At 45.6% G+C, this 24,087-nt stretch overlaps 1 protein-coding gene across 2 annotated transcripts; it reads right to left on the reverse strand.

Annotated features, from left to right (window-relative positions):
- Positions 1-1,289: 1,289 nt before the first annotated feature.
- On the reverse strand, positions 1,290-22,591 carry LOC8028629 (dipeptidyl peptidase 1). Of its 2 annotated transcripts, none has more exons than XM_029987362.4 (8): positions 21,636-22,591; positions 19,074-19,209; positions 15,086-15,259; positions 10,516-10,674; positions 9,436-9,554; positions 8,378-8,509; positions 3,290-3,461; positions 1,290-1,771 (listed from the first exon to the last, which is right to left on the reverse strand). In XM_029987362.4, exons 1-8 carry the CDS (start codon positions 21,799-21,801, stop codon positions 1,429-1,431), a joined length of 1,401 nt encoding a protein of 466 aa, XP_029843222.2. In that variant the 5' UTR covers positions 21,802-22,591; the 3' UTR covers positions 1,290-1,428. The 2 variants fall into 2 exon arrangements, with proteins under 2 accessions (XP_029843222.2, XP_029843223.2); XM_029987363.4 differs by having other exon boundaries at positions 19,074-19,206; positions 21,636-22,534.
- Between the last annotated feature and the right edge of the window lie 1,496 nt (positions 22,592-24,087).

A 24,087-nucleotide genomic window follows, 5' to 3' on the forward strand; every position in this document is an offset into this window, starting at 1 on the left:
CAATTGCGAGTGTATCATATCGGGAACAGTCCCATCCATATTTCATCAAATACGTACCCCCTTCTTACAGTAGAACAGTCACTCACTCAGAAATGGGCGATTTACAGGTTTCACAAAATTTAACTACACCCTGAGTTCGCGCAAAACAATTACACCAACAAGGCATCTACATGCACCTTCCGTCATACGCACTACCTACAGTCGAGAATACGCACTATGGTAGACAAAATATACTTAATCAGATCGCACAATTATTAAATAACCATCCTAAAATACTGTCCTTGATTAATAGCTCCAATACACGCATTTTAAACCACCTTAAAAAGCTTCCTTCTAGGTCTAACATAATCTATGTTGATATTTTGACGCGTTTCTGTTTTGTTAGATCACATTTTGTATATATCACTTTGTCTTTGTGTAATGGTGTAATTGTTTTTTACAATTACACCATCACACATTCAGGGGGACAAGACCTTGTCAGGCGACTCTAGTCGCCTTTGCCCTGCCCTCCGAGATGTTTGTCTGAATAAAGTAAATTTCGTTCAATTAAGAAGTACTTCCATCTTCTGAATTTTACGCCGCTTGCGGTCTTGCACCCAAGGGGGTTAAAGGTACCAGGAGAGAGCGTGACGTCAGCCCCGTAGCTTCCGCAACCTATCGACTCCGTGGGGATACTCCTCTCCCATTATTTTTAACCTCCTCATTTGGGCTGTCCGAACGAAGAGCAGCGAGAGTTCAGGTTCAAAGTACTGCGGGAAAGCCGTCCCCAGTACAAACAGAGCTATGCGTCGTCTGCTAGCATTTCTGGTAAGAATACCCCCCCCCCCTCCTTTCACCCTCAGTATTTCTTCAGAGTTGCCAAAGTATCATTGTATGATACAAATTTAGCAAGACCAAATTTGAGGAATGTACTTTAGAGTTTGGAGTCGGGAGTTGTACTTTCATTGGAAACTACCAGGAAAAAATGCTTTAAGTAAAGTACAAGTACATACTAAGAGAATGTAATTCAAGTAAAGTACACGTTTCTTTTAACCAACTTGAAGTAGTACTTTAAGTAACCGGTTTGAGTTGAGCTAGTTGGTACATGTCAATGAGGAAACAGCTTGAACACTAAACACTTACAAAGAGACAGTCCTGTCTTTGTGTAAGTGTTTGTGTTCAAGCTCTTTCCTCATAGACTTTAAGTACAATGTAAACACTTAAAAGCACTTTGCAACACTGGAAGGCCCAAACGCCATTTGAGGGATCGGGGTAAAATTCAAGCAAGAAAGCTACAGACGACGCAAAGGTCACCTTGTTCAAACTTATTACATTTCATTTCATTTATTTGATCCTTAACGTTCCTCTGGTGAGGGCATTACATTACACGCATCACCCTCGACGATGACTTCTACCCGGCGACAATGATATGGCAGGCCCGAGCTCCGTTTACGGGATCGGGCTGGCCTCGACGGCGAGACTCTCGATCCCGCACTCATCGGTGCCGCGAAGGATGCGGAAGTAGCCGTTCTCGCCCCAGCCGGGGCCCCACGAGTTCTTGACACTCCAGTACTTGAGACCCGTTTCCTTGTCCACCCCGTAGCCGGTCACGAGCACGGCATGGTTGGTCAGCTCGAAGGGATCGAAAGGCGAGCCCAGGTTCAGGCTGCGGTGAACGCCCGTGTGCCGGTACACGCCGCCCTGGTACATCTGGAAGTCAGGGTACACCTCAAAGCCCACGGCCACGGGACCACCGTGGACAAGGGCCAGGCGCATCAGCTCTTCGTTGCAGCTGTGAGGGAAGAGCGAAAACCTCCTATGGGGATCGAGTATTCACCGGCATCAGTAGCTTTGCGGTCAAGCGCGTGTTGATAGCGAGTGTTTGCCAGTCTCTTTTCACACATTCAAGCCTGCTCAAAGCAGACGATAGGTTGCTTTACTCACAACCAGGGCGGATAATAAAAATTCAAGATGATTAAAATCGCGATATAAATTGATTTAGATCCTCATTTAAATAAGACCGGATTTAAAGTGGTTAGTTAGATAAAACATATAACTGTCCACACCGATATAACGAAGTCAACGGGAATCGGAAAATCATTTTGATATATCCGCTATTTCGTTATAATCGACTTCGGTTATAACGAAGTGCAAAAGAGAAGGGGAAACCTGGATCGCTTCGCTGTAGCCGCTATTTTGTTATAACCGATTTCGTTATTTGACGCTCTATCTGTGCGTTTGTTCTTGTGATTATATCAAGGAATGATGAAGAAATAAAGATTTATATTAGGTTGAACACGAGCACACATTAGTGATCTTCCGGGCAAATTGGAACCTTGAGCTTTCTTTCTATTCGTTCGTCAGTTACGTCACGTGCTATTGCAAGTAACAACGCGAAAGAAAGAAACTAACACTAGAAAAGTAATGACCTTTTGCAAGAAAAGCAGAACGCAAAAAAAATGCAAATAAAGCTAACCTAACCTAACCGAAAACGTCAAGCTGTTTTTTTTTTTTTTTTTTGCTATGGACAAGTCAATAAAAAGTAGTTAATTAAACTAAACTTTAAATTTACAATATTTCATTTTTACATTGTATGCAGTGATTTGACGGATTGATTAATCAAACTTTCATGTTTAAAAATGCACCTAGTGATTAAAAATCACTGTGTTATTGCTACAGGCATTTAAATTAAATGAATCTGATTTAAATAAAATAATTCCGATTTAAACGAGAACTCCCATTATCTAAAACCTAAACTATTGCTATGTTCGCAGTAAAATATATCATCAACAACATTACCTGCGTTTGAAAAATTTCGTGAATATGAACAATTGCAAGAGCTAAAGGTGTAGTTAATTTGAAAACCCTAGTACATATACATCAAAATTTTCTCGCTGAAAACGTTTTGATTTTAGGGATATAGTTGAAGAGCTGTACGAAAAGAAGCAATAAAGCCCCTGTCCACTTTTCCTCTAATATCTTCTTAACATGACAACATTATCAAAATAACGTAATCTTTAACTGTCTTTTTAGAAAATGCGAACGAGAGAAACAATTGAGAGTTAGCGCCTACCTATCCGTGACGCTGTAATTATTCACAAACCTAAAAAATAAGTTATACCGAAGGAAAGAGTATTATATTATCTTCCAAATAAACCGCTGATTAAAAAAGAATTCAAACTGAAACGAGAAGCGAGCGGCCAAAGAGCACCTAATTTGTCAAAATCCGTGGGACCGTGACCTTGAAATGCGCGCGAGTGTGGACCGTTTGGAAGTGGACACGACTGTGCTGTTCCTCTGCAAGGCTCACCCTCCGTAATAGCCGCCAACGTAGCGGTAGTTGCCGACGTAATGCCTGGGACACGTCGTGTTGGTCTTGCAGGGCCCGTCTGAGCCCTGGTACGGGTTGCAGCTTTCCTCGACGACCCCAAAGTCCTGGCCGTATTTGCCTCCGATCAGGTACGGGAAGCCGCCCTCGCAACCTGAAAACGACGCGAGTGTGTTACCTAGAGCAATACCGGGTGTAGGGAAAGATTGTCCCAGGAAAAAAAAATGGCCCCAGAATAAACGGCCCCGGAAAAAGATGTCCCGGGCAAGTGGCAAGTAGGATAAAATGGTCCCAAAAAGTTCGAAAAGAAAAAGTCGCCATGAAATTCATTTTGAACTAGGAGATATACTTCGTTTCACCTTAGCATGGACTATTGTTAGCCGCGCGTGCTAAAAACTCCAGCTATTTTCTTTGGATGAAGCCGCGGCGGCTGCACGAGCTAGCGCTCGTGTAACGAGTGCTCTTGTAGTCAAGGCAGTCAAGGTATACCTGCTCGCTCTTGCACAGCGTTCGCAGTTAGTCCCCGCTAAGGTGAGACGGAGCACGGCCACTCGATTAGGACTCCCCTTGGACGGAGTATAGGAGGTATTCACTACACGGCCATATTTGAGAGAGATGTTTAGAGCGCATGCTCAGAACGAGCTCACACTAATAGCCTGCTAAGACCGGCAACCTTGATGGTGCTAAATGCACGCTCCAAAAGGACTGTGGAAGCTCGCCGTCGACACGTGCTCAGCAGCGGCGCACACGGATATGGCCGCCAGTGAATACTTCCTATAGTGGGTAGGCCCTAATTCTAGGTGTCTTGAGGTCTCCCCACTAGTTTTTTTATTGGACCAATCAGAACTCGGCGTCGTTCTGACGTCATCACCACTCCTGCGCAAGAAGCAGACGACTTGCTCTCCGCGTAATAACCTCGCAATTTTTTTTTTTTTTTTTTTCATCATAGTAACCGCATTCTGCTTTGAAATGCCGTCGTTTTATTTTATTGTGTAATGGAAAAAAACTGGGAGGTGCACTTTAACACGATGGCGTAAACATTCTCAGTACATGAAGAAAAAAAAAGAATTTAATGGGAGGGCCGACAGCACGCAGGAAGTTCTCAATCGCAGTCGTCCCAGCAGCATGCCCGTCACGAGGATTCTTGATGACGTCGTTGAATTTCGGTCAACATGCAATTTGTTTCATGGAACAAGCGCCGACTCTGTCCTGGACCATCTTCGCGGCTACGGTCCATTTTTTCTGAGCGTAAGGCGTCGATGGCCTTCGACCCCGTTGGATGACGGCTCATGACTGTAACAGGCAATGCTTTCATACCTCCTATTCCAAGCTTTTCGGCAGTGTCTCCAAGTGCATCTTCCCGTATTCTTTTCGTATTCTTATTGAAGAAATATTACAGCACTTTAAACCTAAGTGCCATTAGTGTAAATTGGAGATAATTTACAAAGTTTATCGTTCATTTCAAAATTGGTTCCATGGGAAATGTTTTTCTTTTTCTTTTTTTTTCATTCCAGCTTGGGACCATTTTTTTTCCGGGGCCATTCTTTTTGGAGGGGGGAGGGAAAGGGGGGGGGGGCGCTTTTTCGTGGGTCATTCCATTTAGAACACAAGGCCTGCTCTTTTGCCTCCTAGTACGTCATCACTATAGTGGGCCCACGCAGCACCGCCTAGCTCGCCTCAGCAAATGCCCGGATACATAGCGCAAGCTTATTTAATATAGGACGCAAATTATAGAAATTTGATTACTCATAACCCCCATATAGGTTTTTTTAATTGTTATTTGATTACTTATAAGTTATAACCATAGGGCTCTATGTTTTGGAGTTTATTTTTCGTCAAATTCGGAGGGTGTTTTTTGAAGTTTATTTATTGCCGAAGATTCGGAGTTTATCCGAGTTTATATTTTATCAGTTCCCAGTTCTCCGGAATTCTGAGCTTAATTTCGCTGTGTTTTCTATTAAAAATAAATAACTAAATAATAACCGAATGTAAACGTATGCCAGATAAAAATAAAACGCGCTTGTATCAATTGAAATATCTTCCGTTGAATTTGGTCTTGGCGCCATTGCCATTGGAAATACTAATTTATCCACGCCAGAAGTCACACAAAAGTGGCGCTTCGATAAACGCCTATACCTTAAAATCAATAAACTCCCGGAAGTAGTCGCCAGGAAGCTCGTAGTCATCCCATCCTATTCCATCAATCCAGCCCGCGGCCGCGCGAGGTGGAGTATTTAAGTAGGTAATAGAGAGTTTGAACTGCCCCTCTTCCCAGTTTTATACAATCCCTATGGTCCATAGCTTTCACTGTCACTAAAACATACCCTTTCGTTTCTCTAAATCATAAATCGCATGGCCCAAACTGGAAACCAAAAGAGTGGCGTTTGTTGTGCCCCGAATGTACAACGAACGACCTGTTGCCCCGAATCAACCTTGAAAAGACAAACGGCAAGACCCCTTCTGACAACGGTCCGAAATTCAAAAGAAAATTATGGTGGAATTTTCCCAGGACTATTGGCTCTGTGCTGATCAAACTGTAAAAAAAAAAAAAAATTATATTTGACCAAAATTTTACCGGTGGGTGTTTTTTGGAGTTTTTAGATCTGTCCGGAGGAAAACACGAAGCCCTAGTTATAAGCCGCGCTGGTCTGCTCCCGCCTCTACACTTTTGCGCGGCTTCGGAGAGAGGGCGCTAGTTACCTACCGAAGCATCCTAGACGCGCTCATTTTTTCGCTGGCGCCATCTCGGCCGCTTAACCCGAAGCGGGGAGCATCTCTTAGTCCCGGTTAGATCCCCTGGAGGTCGCCGTCTGTCTAGAGGTTTCGAAGCTTTCGATAGGGCTCACTTTCGAGCTCAAAGTCCAACCGTATGACCACGTGCAAATACAAGTTGACTATACACACCTTACTGTGATCGTTTTATTATTTTTTTTTTATCGTATACCTTGTTATTTTGTGACTCTTTGCGCGCCGAACCTTCAAGTCGAGTTTTCAAAGGGTTAGACCGAGCTAAAACAAACTAAACAACTAACAAAAAAGACAAAAAAAAAAAAAAACAGGTCCAAGCCGTTGGACCCAAAAGTAAACAAATAGTGCAAAAAAACGAAGTGTCTAGCGTTACGTCCGACGTAACCCAGGTTACGTCCAAATCTCCGCCTTCCCTAGGCTCACGGGGGAGAGAGAGGAGGTTAGGGGGGAGGGTTAGGTATACGTGTTTCAGTGCTCCGTCCGGACGTAAACCTAGCCAAAGCAAAAAAAAAAAAAAAAAAAAAGAAAAGAAACAAAAAAACGAGTGGTTAAGTTAGGCTACGCACGAACTAAAACAAAATACGCAACAAAACTGAAGCATAATTGCGAGCACGGTTTGACGCTTCCTACAAGGCGAAGCAATAAACTATTGCCGTTGTAGCCAAGCTTCTCGTGTTTGCCCTTTCGTCATTTGTCTGTTCGTGTGCGTACGTGTGTGAGTACCTGATCGTGTGTGTGTGTTTGATTGGGAAAATTACTGGAGAGAGAATATTCAATCTCCAGCTGATCAAAGATTCACAAGTCCACAGCAGACTATAGGATGAAGAAACTTATAGTCTGGCTTTTTGCGCGAAGACAGCGTTGCGCCTCATTTGCATTCAAATTGCGTGGCCTCGGGCAAAAAAAAAAAAAAGAAACGTCGGCACGTTTTTGCCTCCCACTGTTTCTCCCGTCACTCTCCTCGTCTCACCCCCATCCCTTCTCCTCCCTTTCCCCTAAGGATACTTAATAAGAGAGCTGGCAACATCCCCTTCGTGGGTATCTATACAAGAAACTAAAAGCTGCCAACGATCTTTATCTCCGAAGTTATGTAACGTGCGCAAGGAGGCATTAAAGGAGCGATCGTTGACATTTTTCTTCTAATGACGTAATTTTACCTCACGTCACGTGACTCCACGGTTTCACGCCATGGTGTCACGTGATCTGACATCACGGGACGTGGTCACGTGATGTCACGGCTTCAAGTAGTGGTGTCACGTCGCGCCACTTCAGGTGGTACAGTGCCCCGTGACATGGTGAGATTACGTGACCCGACGCCACCCTACACCACGACCCGACTCCCAACAGTGTACATGGCCCGTCGCGGGCCATGGTGTATGCGCGGACTGACGGACACATGGACGGAGAAATGTGTGGGAAGTGTTTCATTGAAGAACATTTCATTTTTTTTAAATAAATACCGCTTCCTTTCAGAAATACTGGTTTCTCTAAAGGCTTGTTTGAACACAATTGCACCAGCTTACGACCGAGTGCCCTAAAAGTTTCGAAGACCTCTTACGACGAAAGCAGAGAAGACACTGGCGCCGTCTATCGGGCAGTCGTGGAGCACTCAACATTTTCCTATGTTTCTAGTTTGTTTTGTTTTTTGGGGCCCTAAAATCTTTTTTACGATGTTATAAACGACCATTTCTCTAGATTGTATTCGTACATTTGATGCCGCAAATATCACAACAGCTTCGCTTTAGTGAAATGCAGTTCTTCTTCAGTGGGCCACCTCATAGATGGCGCAAGGGTGCCAGTCTGTTTTCTCGCCGTGAGATAGGACAAGAAGTTTGTCCTTTAGCAAACGCAAGTGTGCAAACGGGCCTTTGAAGGCCCGTTCACACTCTTGCGACCGAGTACGACTGAGAGAGACGAGATCTCTTACAACTTCTTAAATGTTTCTAGAATGAGGGAACACACTGACATTGTGGCGCCATCTATGCGGTGACCCTAGAACTGCATTTCACAAAAGCGAAGGTTTTGCGGGATTTCCGAGGTCAAATGTGCGTAATACCCATAGAAAGGCTCGTTTATAACATTAACAAAAGTTTTTCGAGCCAAAAAAGAAAGGATATTGCGCGAGAAATAAAAAAAAAAAAATATGCCGGACCGCCGAGTTTACACTGCTTCCCAATAGATGGCGCCAGTGTGTTCTCTGGTTTAAGAAGTTTTAAGGAACCCAGGTTTAAGAGGTCGCAAGCAGTCGCAAGAGTGTGAACGGGCCTTTGAGACGAAGCTGGCGAGCCTACCAGCAACCTCCAGCTAGAAGGGGGCGCTCACCCTGAGAGTAGGGCGAGCAGGAGACGACGTCTTGCGGCGAAAATATCTTCTGCACCCTGTTCTTGGTGGCGATGCGGAGCCGGGCCTCGAGCATGGCCATGGAGGCGAAGCTGTAGCAGCTCCCGCAGCTCGCTAAAGCAGGATAATAACAATGATAATAATCGTTATTTGCGACAAAGGTGTCCTTTGGTTGGCTCCTGGAGCCACTGAAGCCAGGGTCACACTGCTTATACATCATGCAGAGGGCACGCGGCGCTCGCTGCTGGCATGATGACAGAGGGATCCGCGGAGACGCCTGAAGGATGTTCCAAGCATATGTTTGCTTCGTACTGACAGTTTTTGTATGACCAATGTGGTAGGGCTGTTATACAAGAAATACGCAAGAAAGAGTGTCAGCAGGCTGCCTTTTTTAGAATGTATCAGCAGTATAACCACGTGCTTAAAGGACGCCGCCATTCGGGTGCTTAGTGCAAATTCGGTGCAATCGGCGGCTCTGCACCAAAAATACGGTGTCAACAACTTTACACAATATCGTCGTTTTTTTTCCCCTCTATTTGCGTACTGTCCTATTCAACATTTCTTGAGGAGAGATAAGCGTTCCCTGCGATTTCAGATAGAGCTTCAGATAGCTGTCCTTCTAGCGATGAAATTGGTGAACGGTCCGTATCGTGGTCGGTATACTACCGTGTAATTCTTTTGATAAGATGTAATTCGTTAAGCTGAAGTTTAGTTACATCACAACACTGGCGTCTGCTCCATTTAAAGGTAGGCCAGGCCGTATCTTACCCGAGGTCATCTTGAATGACTACAAAACGATTTTTAGTTTTATTGTAATTAATATGAAAAAAAAATGCATACTCCAAAGTAGCTTTGCTAAGATATTCGCTGGGTTCTTGGAGATTCTGAGGCAATCTATTAACGTCGTAGGTTAATTAGTTAATTGTATAATTACGGAGGAGTCGACCACCTCTCCAGCGTTTGCTCTGCTAAAGTAGAAAGATGTGGGAGGCTCCAGTTTTCCCTTAACTCTTGACCTGTCCCCGACTATAGTTACCCACCTTGGTTCCGGACAGGGGACACGTAGTTAACGCCGCTCACGTTCCTCCAGTCGAACTCCTCGGGCAGGGCCTGGGCCTCTCGCCGCTGTTCTTCGGTCACCTTGGCAGCACCAGGACTCCTGCGGCAAAATTGTACGCGTGTTGTTTGTTTGTTAATTTGTCTATTTAGACAGCGGGAAATTAATATCCGTTCACATACTTGCGTTTGGTTACGACGGAGCTTTTGTGATCTATTACGACGAGAACACATACAATCAATGAAGCGGTAACATGTATTTTTTTTCTTTGCTGCAACTCTTCTCCGCCTCGTTTTGGCGTCTCGCTTATGCTCCTTACGTTCTTACCAAGTTAGCATTGCCATAAAAACCTCACTATATATACGTTTGCGAGAGGTCGCGCTTCGAGAGCTAGTCTGGCCACCGTGGGTGGAAAACGCTTCGTTTGGGCGCCAGTCTGGAAACCGTGGGTACGCCTCAGCAATGCTTGATTTATCAGACGATCTATCCCCACCAGCAGCAAGATGGCGGCACCCGGAGGCTGTACTCGAAAACGTTTATAAAAAGGGAAAGGCGATTCCAGTCAGAAGGAGTTTTGGGACGAAAGAACCGTAAGGAGAGGTAGCGTTTCTTCCGGGTATGCCAACGTTATAGTTATGGTTGAGGCGTGAAGATACGTGGGTCCGATCATTGATTAGTTGATTCTTTAGACTGGAATTATCGTAATAGATTTTACCAACTAAACAGCTAGAGGTGTGAGATTAGTCGAAAAGCGGTGAGCGGGGGGGGGGGGGGGGGGGTAATTAGAGATTCTATTGACTTGACACTTGGCTTACATACATAGACAGCCCAAGGAAGCTTCAGTAGCCAGGAGCTGGGACGCCGCGACGCCAGCGACACTCGCGTTCGTTCGAACTTTTTGCCGGGTCTTCCCAACCGCCAGGATCGCGACACCCGCCAATTCATTGCCACTCATACGGTAAAGTTCGGGACCCCACTTTTTATGTACACGCGGGTGAAATCAGGACGCTAAAACACACCAGTCGATCGCAGACGCGTTCCAGGCGCCGACAGCTCCACTCACCGTAGGTGCTTGTTGCGATGTCCTCCGCGGAGCATCATCATTTCGTCCAGAGTCTTCTCCTTGAACTGTGGGTGAACCTTAGCCTTCCAGGAGTTCTGCGCTGCGTTGATGAGCTGCGCGAACACTTCGGTGTTGTAGGGGTCCCGGGTGGCGCCGAGCCTGTGAGGGAACCACAGACTGCACGCGTCAGCCTCAAAGAACCAGCTGCAGAGACTGTCCGAGGCATGCTTCTTCTTTGTATGGCGACCCTGTCACTGCCTGCAAATATCTTCGAGACATACAAATGTGGGAAGTAAAGATGCTTCAAGCAAGCTTGAGGTGTGTCCCCAGATCATTTTGTCTACATGTCCGCAGCGACCACCCTGGGTTTTGTACGATGTACGAAAAGCGTGACTGTTGCTTTATGGGACGATGAAGCTGCATCGTAGAAGACACTGCATTCGTGACCTAATCGGATGCGTCTAATAACATCAATGGTGAGAGATGACTAGTTGGTACATCGTTCCTTTTGACAAAGGCGCTACAAGGCAAGGACGTCAAGTATAAGAGACAGAGCAGAAGCACTGTGCTGTGTCTCTTACATTGTATACACGTCTTGTGGCGCTTTTGTCAAAAGGTCTTATGACAAGCACGATAAACATATACGTTCATACTTCTGAAAAGGCTCAGCGAAATGCTTTATAACTTCAACAACATACTCGTCCAAGCGTCTATGGATGTGCATCGTCACGGCGCTGGTCTCCTTTAAGCGTTTGCCGCCGGAACCGGCTAAACCTAAAGTCCCTAAATAAGAGCTTCCTACAAGTAGTGACATTCTTTGAAGCGCCGACTGCGTGACGTTTTAGGAACCGAATGGCGGCGCACAGCAGAGGTTTGAACTGAATGCCTCCATTTTGTTTCAGCGGAATGTGCTTTGTCATTTATTGGTTGTCGTTACTTGTAAAATGAAGGATCAAGGGGCTTTAGTCCGACATGGGTCCGACTTCTGGTAACTGCATACTCGGTAGAGACAAGCTACTGGCACACGAGGGAAAGGATCACCGCACAGGTAAGTTTTGTTGCGACACGTCGGAAATAAAAACCGACGTTTATATTTAACAAAAAAAACGAGATGGCTCACTTATCGTGGCCCACCACCCAGCGCAGTACCGGGCGTGTCGTGGCTGAGAGCAACTCAGAACACTGTGTGGTCACCGACAACTCAAGAAATGTGGGACGTGGCATGGTCTTGCGCATCTCATTATCGCTTCGCGCAGTCATTGAGGTTGCAGTATTCCCAGGTAAGAAAGTTCAAGAACCAATCGGTAGCAAGGAGCGTGAATTAACGTAAGAAACCACGACGTGTGTTTCTTAAAAGGTCACTTGCTATGAGCTCGAGCATGCGCCACCAATCAGGTTCCGCTCAGTGAGATAAGATCTAAAGAAGAGGATCCGCCCACACGAAGAAAGGGCCCCTGTGCTCCGGTGACTCTCTATCGGTTAAATACCGCCGAGTGACAGGTGCAAAACTGCATTGGCCTCAAAATTTCCTAGAATATCACTTGAATCTCAAAGCAAATATAGATACTGTTTCTATAATCGCATATTTTCTTGTTCTGATGTATCGTTCTTTAGAAAAAAAAAAATGGGGAGTTCTTTTTTTTTTTTTTTTTGTAGTGGTTTTTATTTTAGGGAGTTTGAGGGGCGGAGATTTTCTTGCGGACGATAGTGCTACTACAGACAATGGTGTGGTGATAAAGATACCCAACTCAAACAATGACCGGAACAAAGCACACGTTCTAAGTAATGCCAATTCAGGTATACCTGGCCGATAACATTAATGGCACGAGGTAAAATAAACGGCATGTGACAGCTTGTTCTGGCCACTAGTTGTGGATGTTAACGCTGTTCTATTTTCTCGTGCATATCTGGAAAAAGATTAGCGCGTGAAAAATGGTGTGTTCTTGTTGAGTAGTGGTTTTTATCTCGGGGAGTTTGAGGGGCGGAGATTTTCGTGCAGCCGATAGTGTTTCTACAAATATGGTATGGCGATAAAGAAAGTCGAACTCGTACAGTGCTCGAAAGAAAGCACGTGTTCTGAGCAATGCCAATTCAGGTATACCTGGCTGATAACATTAAGTGAAAAGTAAATAGCACGTGTCAGCTTGTTCTTTGTTGAGAATGTTAACGCTGTTCTATTTTTTCCTGTATTTCCTACAAAAGTTAGCCCCTGTGTTATGAACATCAGTGATTATGCGTCCCGGCAGTTTTAGCTAAATCGAGAAAAACATCTTCCCTTCACCATCGCAATTCGTTAAATACGTTCTCTGAACTCACTGTACGTTTGTGGTACAAATATTGAAAGCAACTCGATTTGTGTGAGAAGCGCATATAATGGCCGCAGTAGTACAAAAGACTAAGGGCACAGGCGAGCTGGTAATAGCTAATCATGTCGTTTAACACCCGAGGCTGGGGTACAGAAAAAGAAAAACGTTTAGTCGAAGGAACAGACGTAGAAAAACAACAACAACAACAACAAAGTTTTGAACATGAAGTCGTTTGGGGCTACTTTGATAATGTTAGTGTATATATTTGACCTAGCATTTTCTTCTGGTGTTTTTCCTAAAGCAATGCAGTGTGCTAAGGTTGTCGCTTTGTTTAAAGGTGGGGACAATAATGCGTTTAAAAACTACATACCTATTTCTCTTTTATCCATTTTTTCTAAAGGTCTTGAGAAAATCATTCATAAAAGACAATAGTTATCTAGAAAAATTTTCAGTAATTCCTAATAGTCAGCACGGTTTCCAAAAACATCGCTCAACTGAATCAGCACTGTTAGTACAAAAGCAACAAATTATAGAATGGTTTGAGAATGAAGAACTCATCATGGGTGTATATATTGACTTCTCCAAAGCGTTCGATTTAATTAATCACAAAATTTTGTTCATGAAGCTAGAAAGTTACGGTATACGGGGAACGGCTCTAGACCTATTTAAGTCTTACCTAAGTACCGTATGCAGTTCGTTAATAATAATAACTATATTTCAACCATTAAAAAAATTAGAACTGGTGTACCTCAGGGTAGTGTGCTCGGGCCACTCTTGTTTATAATGTTCATAAATGACATTGAAAATTGCGTACAGCATCGAAACCTTGTGTCTTATGCCGATGATACGACTATTTTTATTAAAGGCGGCTCAGCAGATGATATAGAAAGGAAAACAATAGGAGTTCTTTCAAACATTGACTTGTGGAACAAAGTAAATGGACTAAAAATAAATTCTGAAAAGACTAAATGTGTGCTATTTCGACCTTAAAGTAGACAATTATCTTATTCGTTTCAAATAACCTTAGGCTCATCAACACTAGAGGTGGTAAAGTCGGTAAAAACACTGGGTGTACTTTTCACTGAATCATTATCATGAAATGAGGACGTTGAATATGTCCATACAAAAGCTAGTAAATCTATTGGTCTCCTTTGTATAAACCGTTATGTCTTTCCAACAGGCGTAAAATTGCTTTTATATTACTTTTTTGTTTATACTCATTATGTATATTGTCAATTAGTTTGGGGCCAAACAAATAAAAAACATTATAACTTAACAAGACTACTACTAACCCAAAAGAGGGCTATTCGAATTGTTTCAAATGTTTCTTTTTTGCATCCATCTGAGGAACTATTTTTCAAAAATCGTGTAATTCCTATTGAACAGCTGCACACGTTTTGGTTGTTGGTGACTAATAATGTAGCCTTAAAACACAACAATACTTTTTTTTTCACTTCTGCCCTGCCATGTTTAACTAAGTTAGATCATAAATACGTTACCCGCCATGGCGAGACCTGGAATGTTTCAACACCCCGTACTAATTAAGTTTTATATTATTAAAGTATGTGTTGCCATCTTTACTAAATGACTTGAAGCAAATGATGTGTGTATATTTGGAAAGTCAAATCGAATGTTAGCGGACATACTACTATAATCCCATTTTCTATATGATACTGTGTAGTGTCACGCATGAGTTCTGAAATTGTTGCTATCTGAGTGGCATATGTCTTTTAGTTATCTATCTATATAAACAAGTATAATGGTCGGAGTGGTGTGCTGGTGTGCATTTTGATTTTTTGGGTCTAGTGTATTTTTATTTTACGCAGTTTTTTTCGCCAAGGTGTGTAGGGGAACTAGGGCCTCGTCAAGCTGCAGTAGCAACTTTTTGCCCTCTTTTCCACCTTCTTTCGTTTTGTAATGAAAAAAGGAAAATAAATGATGTTGATGATGATGATGATGATGATGATTGTTATTATTATTATTATTAAATTGGTCCAGGCGAAATTGTGTTATTCCCTTCTGACTACTGCATGCATAGTTCACGGGTAGTGCGCGGCAATAAAATCTCTTTGGTTCGTCACGATTTGCAACAGTTAAACAAATGGGTGCAGTTTTTTATGCAAAAAGTTTAAGCTTCTAATTTCTCGCATAGGGTATATCAAATTGATAAAGCAGGAGTCAGATTGTCCTTTACGTTCGTCAGTCCCTCGATCCTACGTGCAGTTTCGTCATTCAAAATGCGCCCAGGGTAACAAGACACTTGCTCTTCATGTCTGCCGACTTGAAGCGGCTTCTCTCCCAGACCATCATCCTTGCGACCCTCGAAGCAGGCCCAGTTGTGTCCAAGGACGTCGTGTGACCAGCCCACCTTGGTGCTGCCACAGTAGCTGACCACCCTGCCGTGTCCGTCGTCCGTGTAGTTTGAGAAGGCGAAGTACCTGCGAGGATGCCAGTGCCCCTGCCGTCAAAGATTCTTCGTGTCTGTTTGAAGCGCTCCTGAAACACTTTCCAAAAGTGAAGCAATGGAGGCAGCCTACGAACGCCTACTGGACTTCATGGAACGTTGGCACATCCTATGGATGTCTGTAGAACTATGTGTGCTGCAAGGACATCGATGTCCCAGCACATTTATACATCTTTGGAACCATGCATCATCGTTCTGTGGTGAATACGATGTCCTATGCACAGTAGGCTATCCACTGAACTTTAGGAGATCCCGAGGACGTCTGCTGACTCACGTCTGCAGCCAGGGCACTGATGTCCTAACACACCCATACATCTTTGAAATCATGCACCATAGTCTATGGTGCATACGATGTCTTATGCCCCATAGGATATTCGTGAATCGTTAGGACATTATGAGGACAACTGCAGCACCATATGTGCTGTCAGGGCACACATGAGCGCATTCCTAAGACATCTTTCTAACTGTGCATCACAGTTATACGGTGTATACGAAGTCATATGACTTACAGGACATCCGCGGAAGGGCTAGGAAATGCAGAGGACATCCACGAATTATGTTTTATTCCAGGGAACGTGCAGAATAAGTGCAATCATTTTGTTTCTTGGTACTGAAAGAACAACACCGAAGCTTAGGTGTGATATGGTGGAAAGTAGGGCGAGTTGGTGGTGCATGTTTAACGAAAAAGTAATACAGCGACAAAAAACGGAGGACAAGAAGACAAAATGTAAAAACAGAGGGCTGACTCTCAACTGATTAGTGGAAGAAAACACAAATAGACAGTCATCACGGATCATCAAAAAACATCAAGTTATCGCCCCCCCCCCCCACGTGTCAAACCTGCTCAAGAATGCCAAGTCTTTAAGGTGTATCCACACGACGGACCGGGCCGCGGACCGATTGATCACGTGATGCACGGCCCGCGGGCCGCCCGGCTGCGATGAGCATCCACACGGCGGACCAAAAGAGCAGACGACAAAGCGAACGGGCCGGTCTAACCCTCGACCTCACAGCTCCGCCAAACGCATGCAGCGAGCTGCTTTAAGGCTATTTCTAAGGAGCCAAGATGGAGGTTGAACGAAAGAGACGTTTGGCCGCGGTGGCCCTGGCGTTGAATGTTGAGGACGAGGACGACTTAAGTGAACTGAAAAAGGCATGGGGACATCTTTAGATGATTATTTGGGTAGTCGTCGCGACTATTGTCCGACGGAGCGGGGAATTGATCCATGAGCGCGATGAAGTAAAACGTTGCATCGTCGCAAAACAAATGGTTCGTCTACTTCGTCTTCCACAATTGGCGCCAAAAGAACACGACTTTGGATTTGGATTCCAATCCAAACAACAAAAGTCAGCTTGTTGCCAGACTTAGCGCTTCAATTATACTAAAAACGCCGCGGTCCGCCGCCAAGGTCCGGGCGAGAAAAGTCGATTGGCATTTCTCACAAGCGTGGGCCGCGGACCGCCGGCGGACCTCAAAAACCGGTGACGTAAGATCACGTGATGCGCGGCCCGCGGATCAAAAGAGCAATTTGGTCCGTCGTGTGGATACACCTTTAGGGACCTTTAGCATACCGTTGCCGTGCTCCACGTACCGCACTACCGGAGCCTGAAGCATGCTTCTAAGCGCGCGCCCGCGTGGTACCGGGACCGCAGGGCGCGCGCTTAAAAGCATGCTTCAAAGGCTCCGGTAATGCGGTACGCCAAACACAACAACGGTTTGCTAAAGGTCCCTTTCATCAAGTAATGCGATAAAAAGCAAACTAACGCCCCCTTTCTTTCTTTCTTTTTTGCTTCAAAATATAAAAGTCCTTTAAGATTTTTCTAGTCATCTCTTGACTGTTTCGTCCTAAGAGACTTGTTTTATCAAGAACGGGTTTGCAACCTCATATATCACGGTGTACAGCTAGGTTGTCTGCTGGCGATGATCTAACCGATAGAGCATGCTCATCTTAACCTCTCGTTCACACATCTGGCGGTCTGCCCAATGTAAACATTTCCACAAGACAATGTAATGTTGTAAACTACACCGACAGCGCACAGCACGTACATTACACTGTGGTTCTTTCCACACACAGGACTATTAACCCTACGCCTGTCGACTTTAGCGCAAAGACGCCCTAACTTCGACGGCGTCGAAAAAACATCTGGCACTCCATGACGTTGCGCTACTTTTTTTAGGTTGTGCGAGACCGTACGCACACAATGTAAAACACAGGTCTCCTCAGGCTTTCTGCTAAACCAGTCAGCAAGCCACCGTCCTGAACCCCTGTAGCCTGATCAGCAAAGCTAGTAGGCATACGGTGTGGACATGACTTCACCAGTGTCTTCCAAAGGCAACCCACCGCAATCCCCCGCTTCACCAGATTAGAATTGTTGGAGTCAAAGGGGAGAACATTTTATTTGCTCCTAGGGTTATAGCCCCAGCACACATGTCCATCCAAAAAGTTAAGTTTGATATCTAAAAGCTTTAAACAACTGCCTACTGGGTCTTCTCTCGTGAACCTCAACCCACAGGCATGCGATTTAAACACCTCTAACATACTCCGAATAAAACCCCTCTACTTCGAACAGAACCTTTGTTCCGGAACGGCACCAGGTAATCAACCGGTAATCACCCGGATCACATCACCACCAAGATCGCTTGCAATCGCCGTTTGAAAGAAAAATGTAGCTCAGCACAGGGGCAACGCTAGGCCCAATACAAGCTCCCTGCTTCTGCAAAAACTGGGAACCGTCGTAGACAACGTACGTTGACTTGAGATAAAAAAAAATACAGCACCTCTAAAAATCATTAACGCTCACTCAACAGGCATTTTGAAACGAAACTGTCCCGCAAGCCTCAATGCACCCCTTTACCGCAATGATTATCTCTTGTTGAGGTATGGAATCGAACAGATCCTTGACGTCAAAAGACACTGTATCACACGTGGCCGGGTTCCCCTCCCTCAGGAAATCAACAACGCTCGCTGAACTGCAAACTGAAACCAAACAAATTAAATAGTCCTGCTCCAACGTTTACATCGGACAGACCGGGAGATGTGTGAACGAGAGGCTGAGAGAGCATCCACTATTGGTTAGATCATCGCCAGCAGGCAACTTGGCAGTACACTGGTTGCAAACAACCCGTTCTTGATAAAACCACGACACAGTCAACATATGACTAGAGAAATTTTAGAGGCCTTTGATATTTCGAAGCAAAAAGAAGGGTGCGTCAGTTCGCCTTCTACCGCATTAATTGACAAAGAGTTGGCATTCTTGAGCAGTATTGACACGTGTGGGGAACGGTGACTTGGTGGGGTTTTTTTTTTTTTTTTTATGATCCGTGATCCTTGTCGAGTTGTGTTTTCTTTCAAAAAATCAGTTGAAAGTCAGCGCTCTGTTTGTACACTTTGTATTCTTGTCCTCAGTTTTTTTTTAAGCTGTTTTATTTATTTTTTTGTTAAACAAGAAGCTTCATTGGACTAATAGGACGTCATTCCGTCGTTTTGCTGGACATATCTGACATCCGATAATTGGCTTCTCAGAACGAGGAGGTCGGTTACATGGAAAAGAACACCGCGAAACACATCCCCGCATTTACTATCACGTGACAGTGTGATAATCGATCTGATATTACCAGCGGTTTTATTACGGGTCACTAAATATCCAATCAAAGAGCACCAGAAAGTTCTGGTACACATGCTGCAACAAAATATAATTCGTTCGTTGGAACAAATTTAAGTAAGACCAACATTGTCTCCTTCATTCCTGAAAGGTCACTTTAGTGATAAATGCTTCTGAAGCCTCACCTTCGGTATTGCAGAGTCACCTCGAAGCCCTGATTGTAGATGAGGGTCCAGGTCCCAACGTTACCATCGGAATCCGTAACCAAGTTGGGGAAATCAAGGAGCAGCCGCACTTTTCTGGTCTCGCCACCAGCGACTTCTGGGCAAAATGCGCAGGAAGTACATCCGCTTACTCCACACAAGACAAACAAGTTGTAGCATGTTGGTCAGAAACGTCAGCGTCTCTTTGGTCCTCAAACGACTGAGCGACGCAGCGAGGACAGATTTTATTTTTCCTATAAATTTCGGGAACCGCTGAAAGCTGCGGAGATTGCTCACTTTTCATACTATACCGGGCGTCCGCGAGAAAACCGAACCCTGTTTTTCGCAGCGCAAAAATAAATTAGACATTACGGAGAGCTTAAACTCCGTCAGAACGTAGACCCAGCCGTTCGATAAAGATGCCAAAGTTTCAGCAGCAACCGTTAACTTATTTATTTATTTATTTATTTATTACAATACCCTCAGGGCCAAAAGGCATTACAGAGGGGGTGGGGCAACCAAAAAATGAAAAAAAAAGGGTACAAAAAGAGAGCAAATACAGCCGAGAATAAACATCAACAGCTCGAAACACAGCACTCTGGTCAAAAAAATAAACAAAAGGACAATCACGACAAAAGATGAGCAGATAAGGTTTTTTTAAATAAATCAATTGAAACGAAGCGGGAAGGTGGTTCCACTCAAGAGATGTTTTTGGAATAAACGCGTTCAAAAGTTATGAACGATTTTCTGAAAATTTCAATGAACAAATGGCGGCCGACGGAGCACTCAAATACATAGAGCTCTATGGCGCCAGAAACCGAAAACGGGCAAAAACGGGCCCAGTTTTCCTATTGAAAATTTCAGAAAACCACTTAGAACTTTAGAATGAGATAACGGTTGGTGCTGAAACTTTGGCATCTCGCTCGAACGGCTGGGGCTACGTTGTGACGGAGTTTGAGCTCTCCGGGATGTCTAGTTTATATTTGCGGTGCGAAAGAAAGTGTTCGGTTTTCTCGCGGATGCCCTGTACTTCTCTACGCACTATACCTCACCCTACCGTGGACTACAGCAGAAGTTGCAATCACCAGAAACGACAACATGGTCAGATTGACCATGGGTTCAAACACTCTCTTCGCGTGGACAATGGTTATTGGTGTTCAGCATATCCCTGGACTGATCAAGCAAACGAGAACTTCCAGATAAATTGACATCTTGAAATCCGAGCATAACGCCATGGACCGTGCGATGAGAACCATTTGAAATGCACCCAACTCAAGCATATGCGGGCATATGTGGTTTTTGAGCCCCGACACTGCTACCCCGAAAAAAGACATAAGCTGCCGGCGTCTGTCTAGAACAAAAGCGATTTGAGAGCACGTGATGCCGGTTTTAAATGATCAACCTTATATGGTTCATTATGTCATTACATATATTCAACCATTGCTTTCAAGACTGCGAGCACCTCTAATTACGCCATTCACTTCTAACTCATCAGAACAAAAAACGGTCCAGTGTTCCTCGGAGCCTTTTACTACGGTGCCGTGCGTGCAATACGTCTCTAACTGGTGTGTTAAGCGTCCTATGCGGAACGCAAGTTCGTCTGCTTTTTGCACAGAGGTTGCGCTAATGTCCGAACGCCAAGCGCTTATTGGCTGATCGAAAAAAATAAGTGGGTAGACCTCAAGGCATCTAGCATCGAGGTCTACCCACAATCCTTTCAGTCAAAGCCAATCGGAGCTCGGTGTCGTTCTGACGTCACAACAACTCCCTGCAAGAAGCAAACGACTTGCTCTCCGCATTCTGCCCATGTATCGATAGTGGTACCGATGTGGTAACAAGTGACGTCACAAAAACCGGAGTTTCCTGTTGTCGGATGTCGCGATCCTGGCGGTTGGTGGTAGAAATTATGGCGAAAAGCAGGAGCGAACGTCGGTGTCGATGTGGTTATAGCGTCACAACAGCTCCTGGTTGCCGAAGCTTCCGCGGACTGAGACAAGCTGAAGAGCAACCTGCAGGAGGACAGGCGTCTGCCACATATACCCCCGGTCCTGTGACGCCGCCAGGATCGCGGCCGGCGACAGTATGACGAGTCTATGACGTCATCAGGCGGAAAACGAGGGGACTACTTTTTGGGACGCGGACGACAACCCAGTCGGAGAGACGCGTTGCAGGCACACTTTTACGAAAGACGAAAACCGAAGGGGTACTGAAGATGAACAGTAGCTCGTAATCTCACAGGCGGAGGATATGCGACCATGGGATCCGCAAAGCAATCCCAGGTTGCTTAAAAGTCGGAACTGCTTCAACGCGATAAGCACAAAGCTGCAAGAAAGGCGCCCCTCATATCGTGCTTTTAGCACACCGCGTATTAACAAAAGAAAAAAATGTTATTAGACATTATTTAACTCATTCGGATACATTTCGAAGGAACAACCATCCGGACAAAGTTGATGGACCCAATTAAGCATTGCCAAAAGAGCAGCGGCTTTCGTCGTCTTTGCGCGTTTGCTATCAGCTGCAGAAAAAAACATTTCGACCACCGACCTGACTTCCAGTTGTCGCATCGAACGTCTTTCGTGCCAGTACGTGGTCCTTCCACGAAGGTCCACCAGCCCCGGATGTCCTCGTAAGTGCAGTTAGACGGAGTGTCGGCCGCCACCAGCCCCAGGCAGAGCGGCAGCAGCAGCAGAAAAGCGGGAACAGTGAACATGCTGCGCGGGCGATGTCTTCTGCTCGAATAACCTCACGAGTCCCTCGCCGCCGTCGCCGAGCTCGACTCTTTATTCCGTTTCACCTTATGCGATGGACCGCAGGGGACACTGTACGCCCCTTCCAAGCCAATCCCCTGACGCGTGAGCGTCACGTGACGACGAGCTTCACCGACATCCCCTAGATTACTACAAGGCCGTGATGCTGTACCACTTAGACGACAAGGCTCGCGCCTTACCCCCCTCACACGTCATCACTCGCGAACCGGCGGAGCGCCACCACAGCTTGCGCCAGCATCGTCGCCAGCGTTCCTCGCAGCGTCTAGCGACGAGCGCGACGCTATCCATCAGCGTTCGGTTGAGGCTCGCCTCCAATCAGTGAGGACACGACTTTCAGCTGAATGCTGACGTAAGCACTCGGCTCCAATCCGTGCCCCGCGATTTTCCCCATATAGCTGATGCTGAAATATTCGGTTCGTGTGCCTCGTCAATCATGTGGCCCCGCGCATCACTGCGTCCTCCCATAGATCAGGTAATACTCTCGCACGATAGGGGATTGGCGTAGAGGGCTCATAGCTTCCTCTGCGGTTCGTATAGTAAGGCGGAACGGAGTGTATCTCGCACCCTACACCGCCGCCGTGGACCGCGCATATCGGCCCGATACGGGCTGGGGCTATCTCTCTCACGAGGGCTCTTGAAACTCGAGCGGTTCGTGGGCCCGCTTGCCTGTGGAATAGAAACCGATACCTAGCCCCTTTCGCGTCATTTCCAGACAAGGAACGAAAAGCAAACAAAGGGTCTCCTCCACGGATTCCCGCAAACAGACAACGCGATAACGAGATGAACGTATGACGTTTGAAGCGAAATGTGTGTCGGCCTTCCCTTTTGGTGCATGAATGGCTCCGCCACGTCAGGACTAGACGGCCTCGAAATTATGGTGCCTGGAGCGCGTTTCGTACTTCTGTGTTTACCCCGCTTAAAAAAAAAAAAAAATGTTGTCTTTTGATTTTTGCTTTGTGACATCGTAGAAGTCTCATGCTATCACCGGTCGCGACCCTGGATGCGTCCCAAGAGCGGTAGTTGATGTGGCAGACGCCCGATTTGATGCGGGTCGCTCTCCAGCTTTAGAGTCTACGGAGGCTTAGGCAAACTAATAGCGAGTTCGTTTCACGGCACTCGTGCCCACGCGTGCCCACTCGCAGCGTGGAACGGGTTCGTTTCGGCCGGCACTCCACGAGTGGTTGCACTCTCCGAGTTCGTTTCAACGCTGACACCCCACGCGTGCATGCACTCGCTGCACCGAGAAAATCGGGAGTGCGCCAAAATGCAATCCCGTCATGCCTCGCTCCGGCGGGGCCGGCGAGGACGAGCGGGAGCAGACGACGAGGGTTCGTCTGCTGCGATGTGTCGCGGAACCGAACGGAAAAAAAAGTAGATTTTCTGATAGAAATCGCGTCCCGCGGGAAACGAAATCAAACGCGAGCTTGAATTGTGAGCGTCTGCTATTTCACGGAGGAAGCAATTGACAACCCGTGATTTATTTGCAGGTTTTAAATCGCTCTGTTGCCGTACAAACGCTGTAATATACCAGTGTGTAAGGAAATGCTCAGAACAAACGCAACAGCGGCCCCCGAGATGTCGATCACCATCCGTGTGCGGGTGAAAAATTTAACATTTGTCGATAAAACTCCCCCAGCACCAGCAGAAACCTCTGACTGCCCAATAAGCATCAGAGAAAACTAAAGATGGTGGCTTTACCCGAGGATTGGGCAACATCATCATGTTTAACATTTACCTACGCAGCTAACTTGCCCCGTCGTATTTTGTTCGAGAAAGCTCTCGTTCTCGACGCCCTCACCAAGGCTAATATCTAATCCACCTGATGACGATCCAAATCGAAAGTCCCAGTTTTGCTGGATATTCCAACAGGCTAGTTTTAAGCCGTAGCCTTTCAGTGGTTCACGCATAATACCATGCTCAAACGGATCAAGCTTCTGCTCGGACAGCATCATCAGTTTTCTTCAGTGTAAACGGTTATAAGGATTGAAAGATCGCAACCAGCTGCTTTCTAGACAGCTGGTTGCGGAAATTTACGCCGTCTGTAACTATCCCTACGGCAGCCGAGCCGCTTGAAGACATCGCAACTATTAACTACAGGTTGCAGTTGCCAACGTTTGTAGATAAACGTTGCTAGCGACTGCATTCTCGCATTCCCACGCATCACTCGGAACAGAAAGGCGCTAGTTTCGGTTTGAAGTCGGTACCTTTTCTATAACATAGATGGCGAC

The sequence above is a fragment of the Ixodes scapularis genome, unplaced genomic scaffold, assembly GCF_016920785.2.
Source record: "Ixodes scapularis isolate PalLabHiFi unplaced genomic scaffold, ASM1692078v2 PGA_scaffold6__148_contigs__length_123643588, whole genome shotgun sequence".
NCBI lineage: Eukaryota > Metazoa > Arthropoda > Arachnida > Ixodida > Ixodidae > Ixodes > Ixodes scapularis.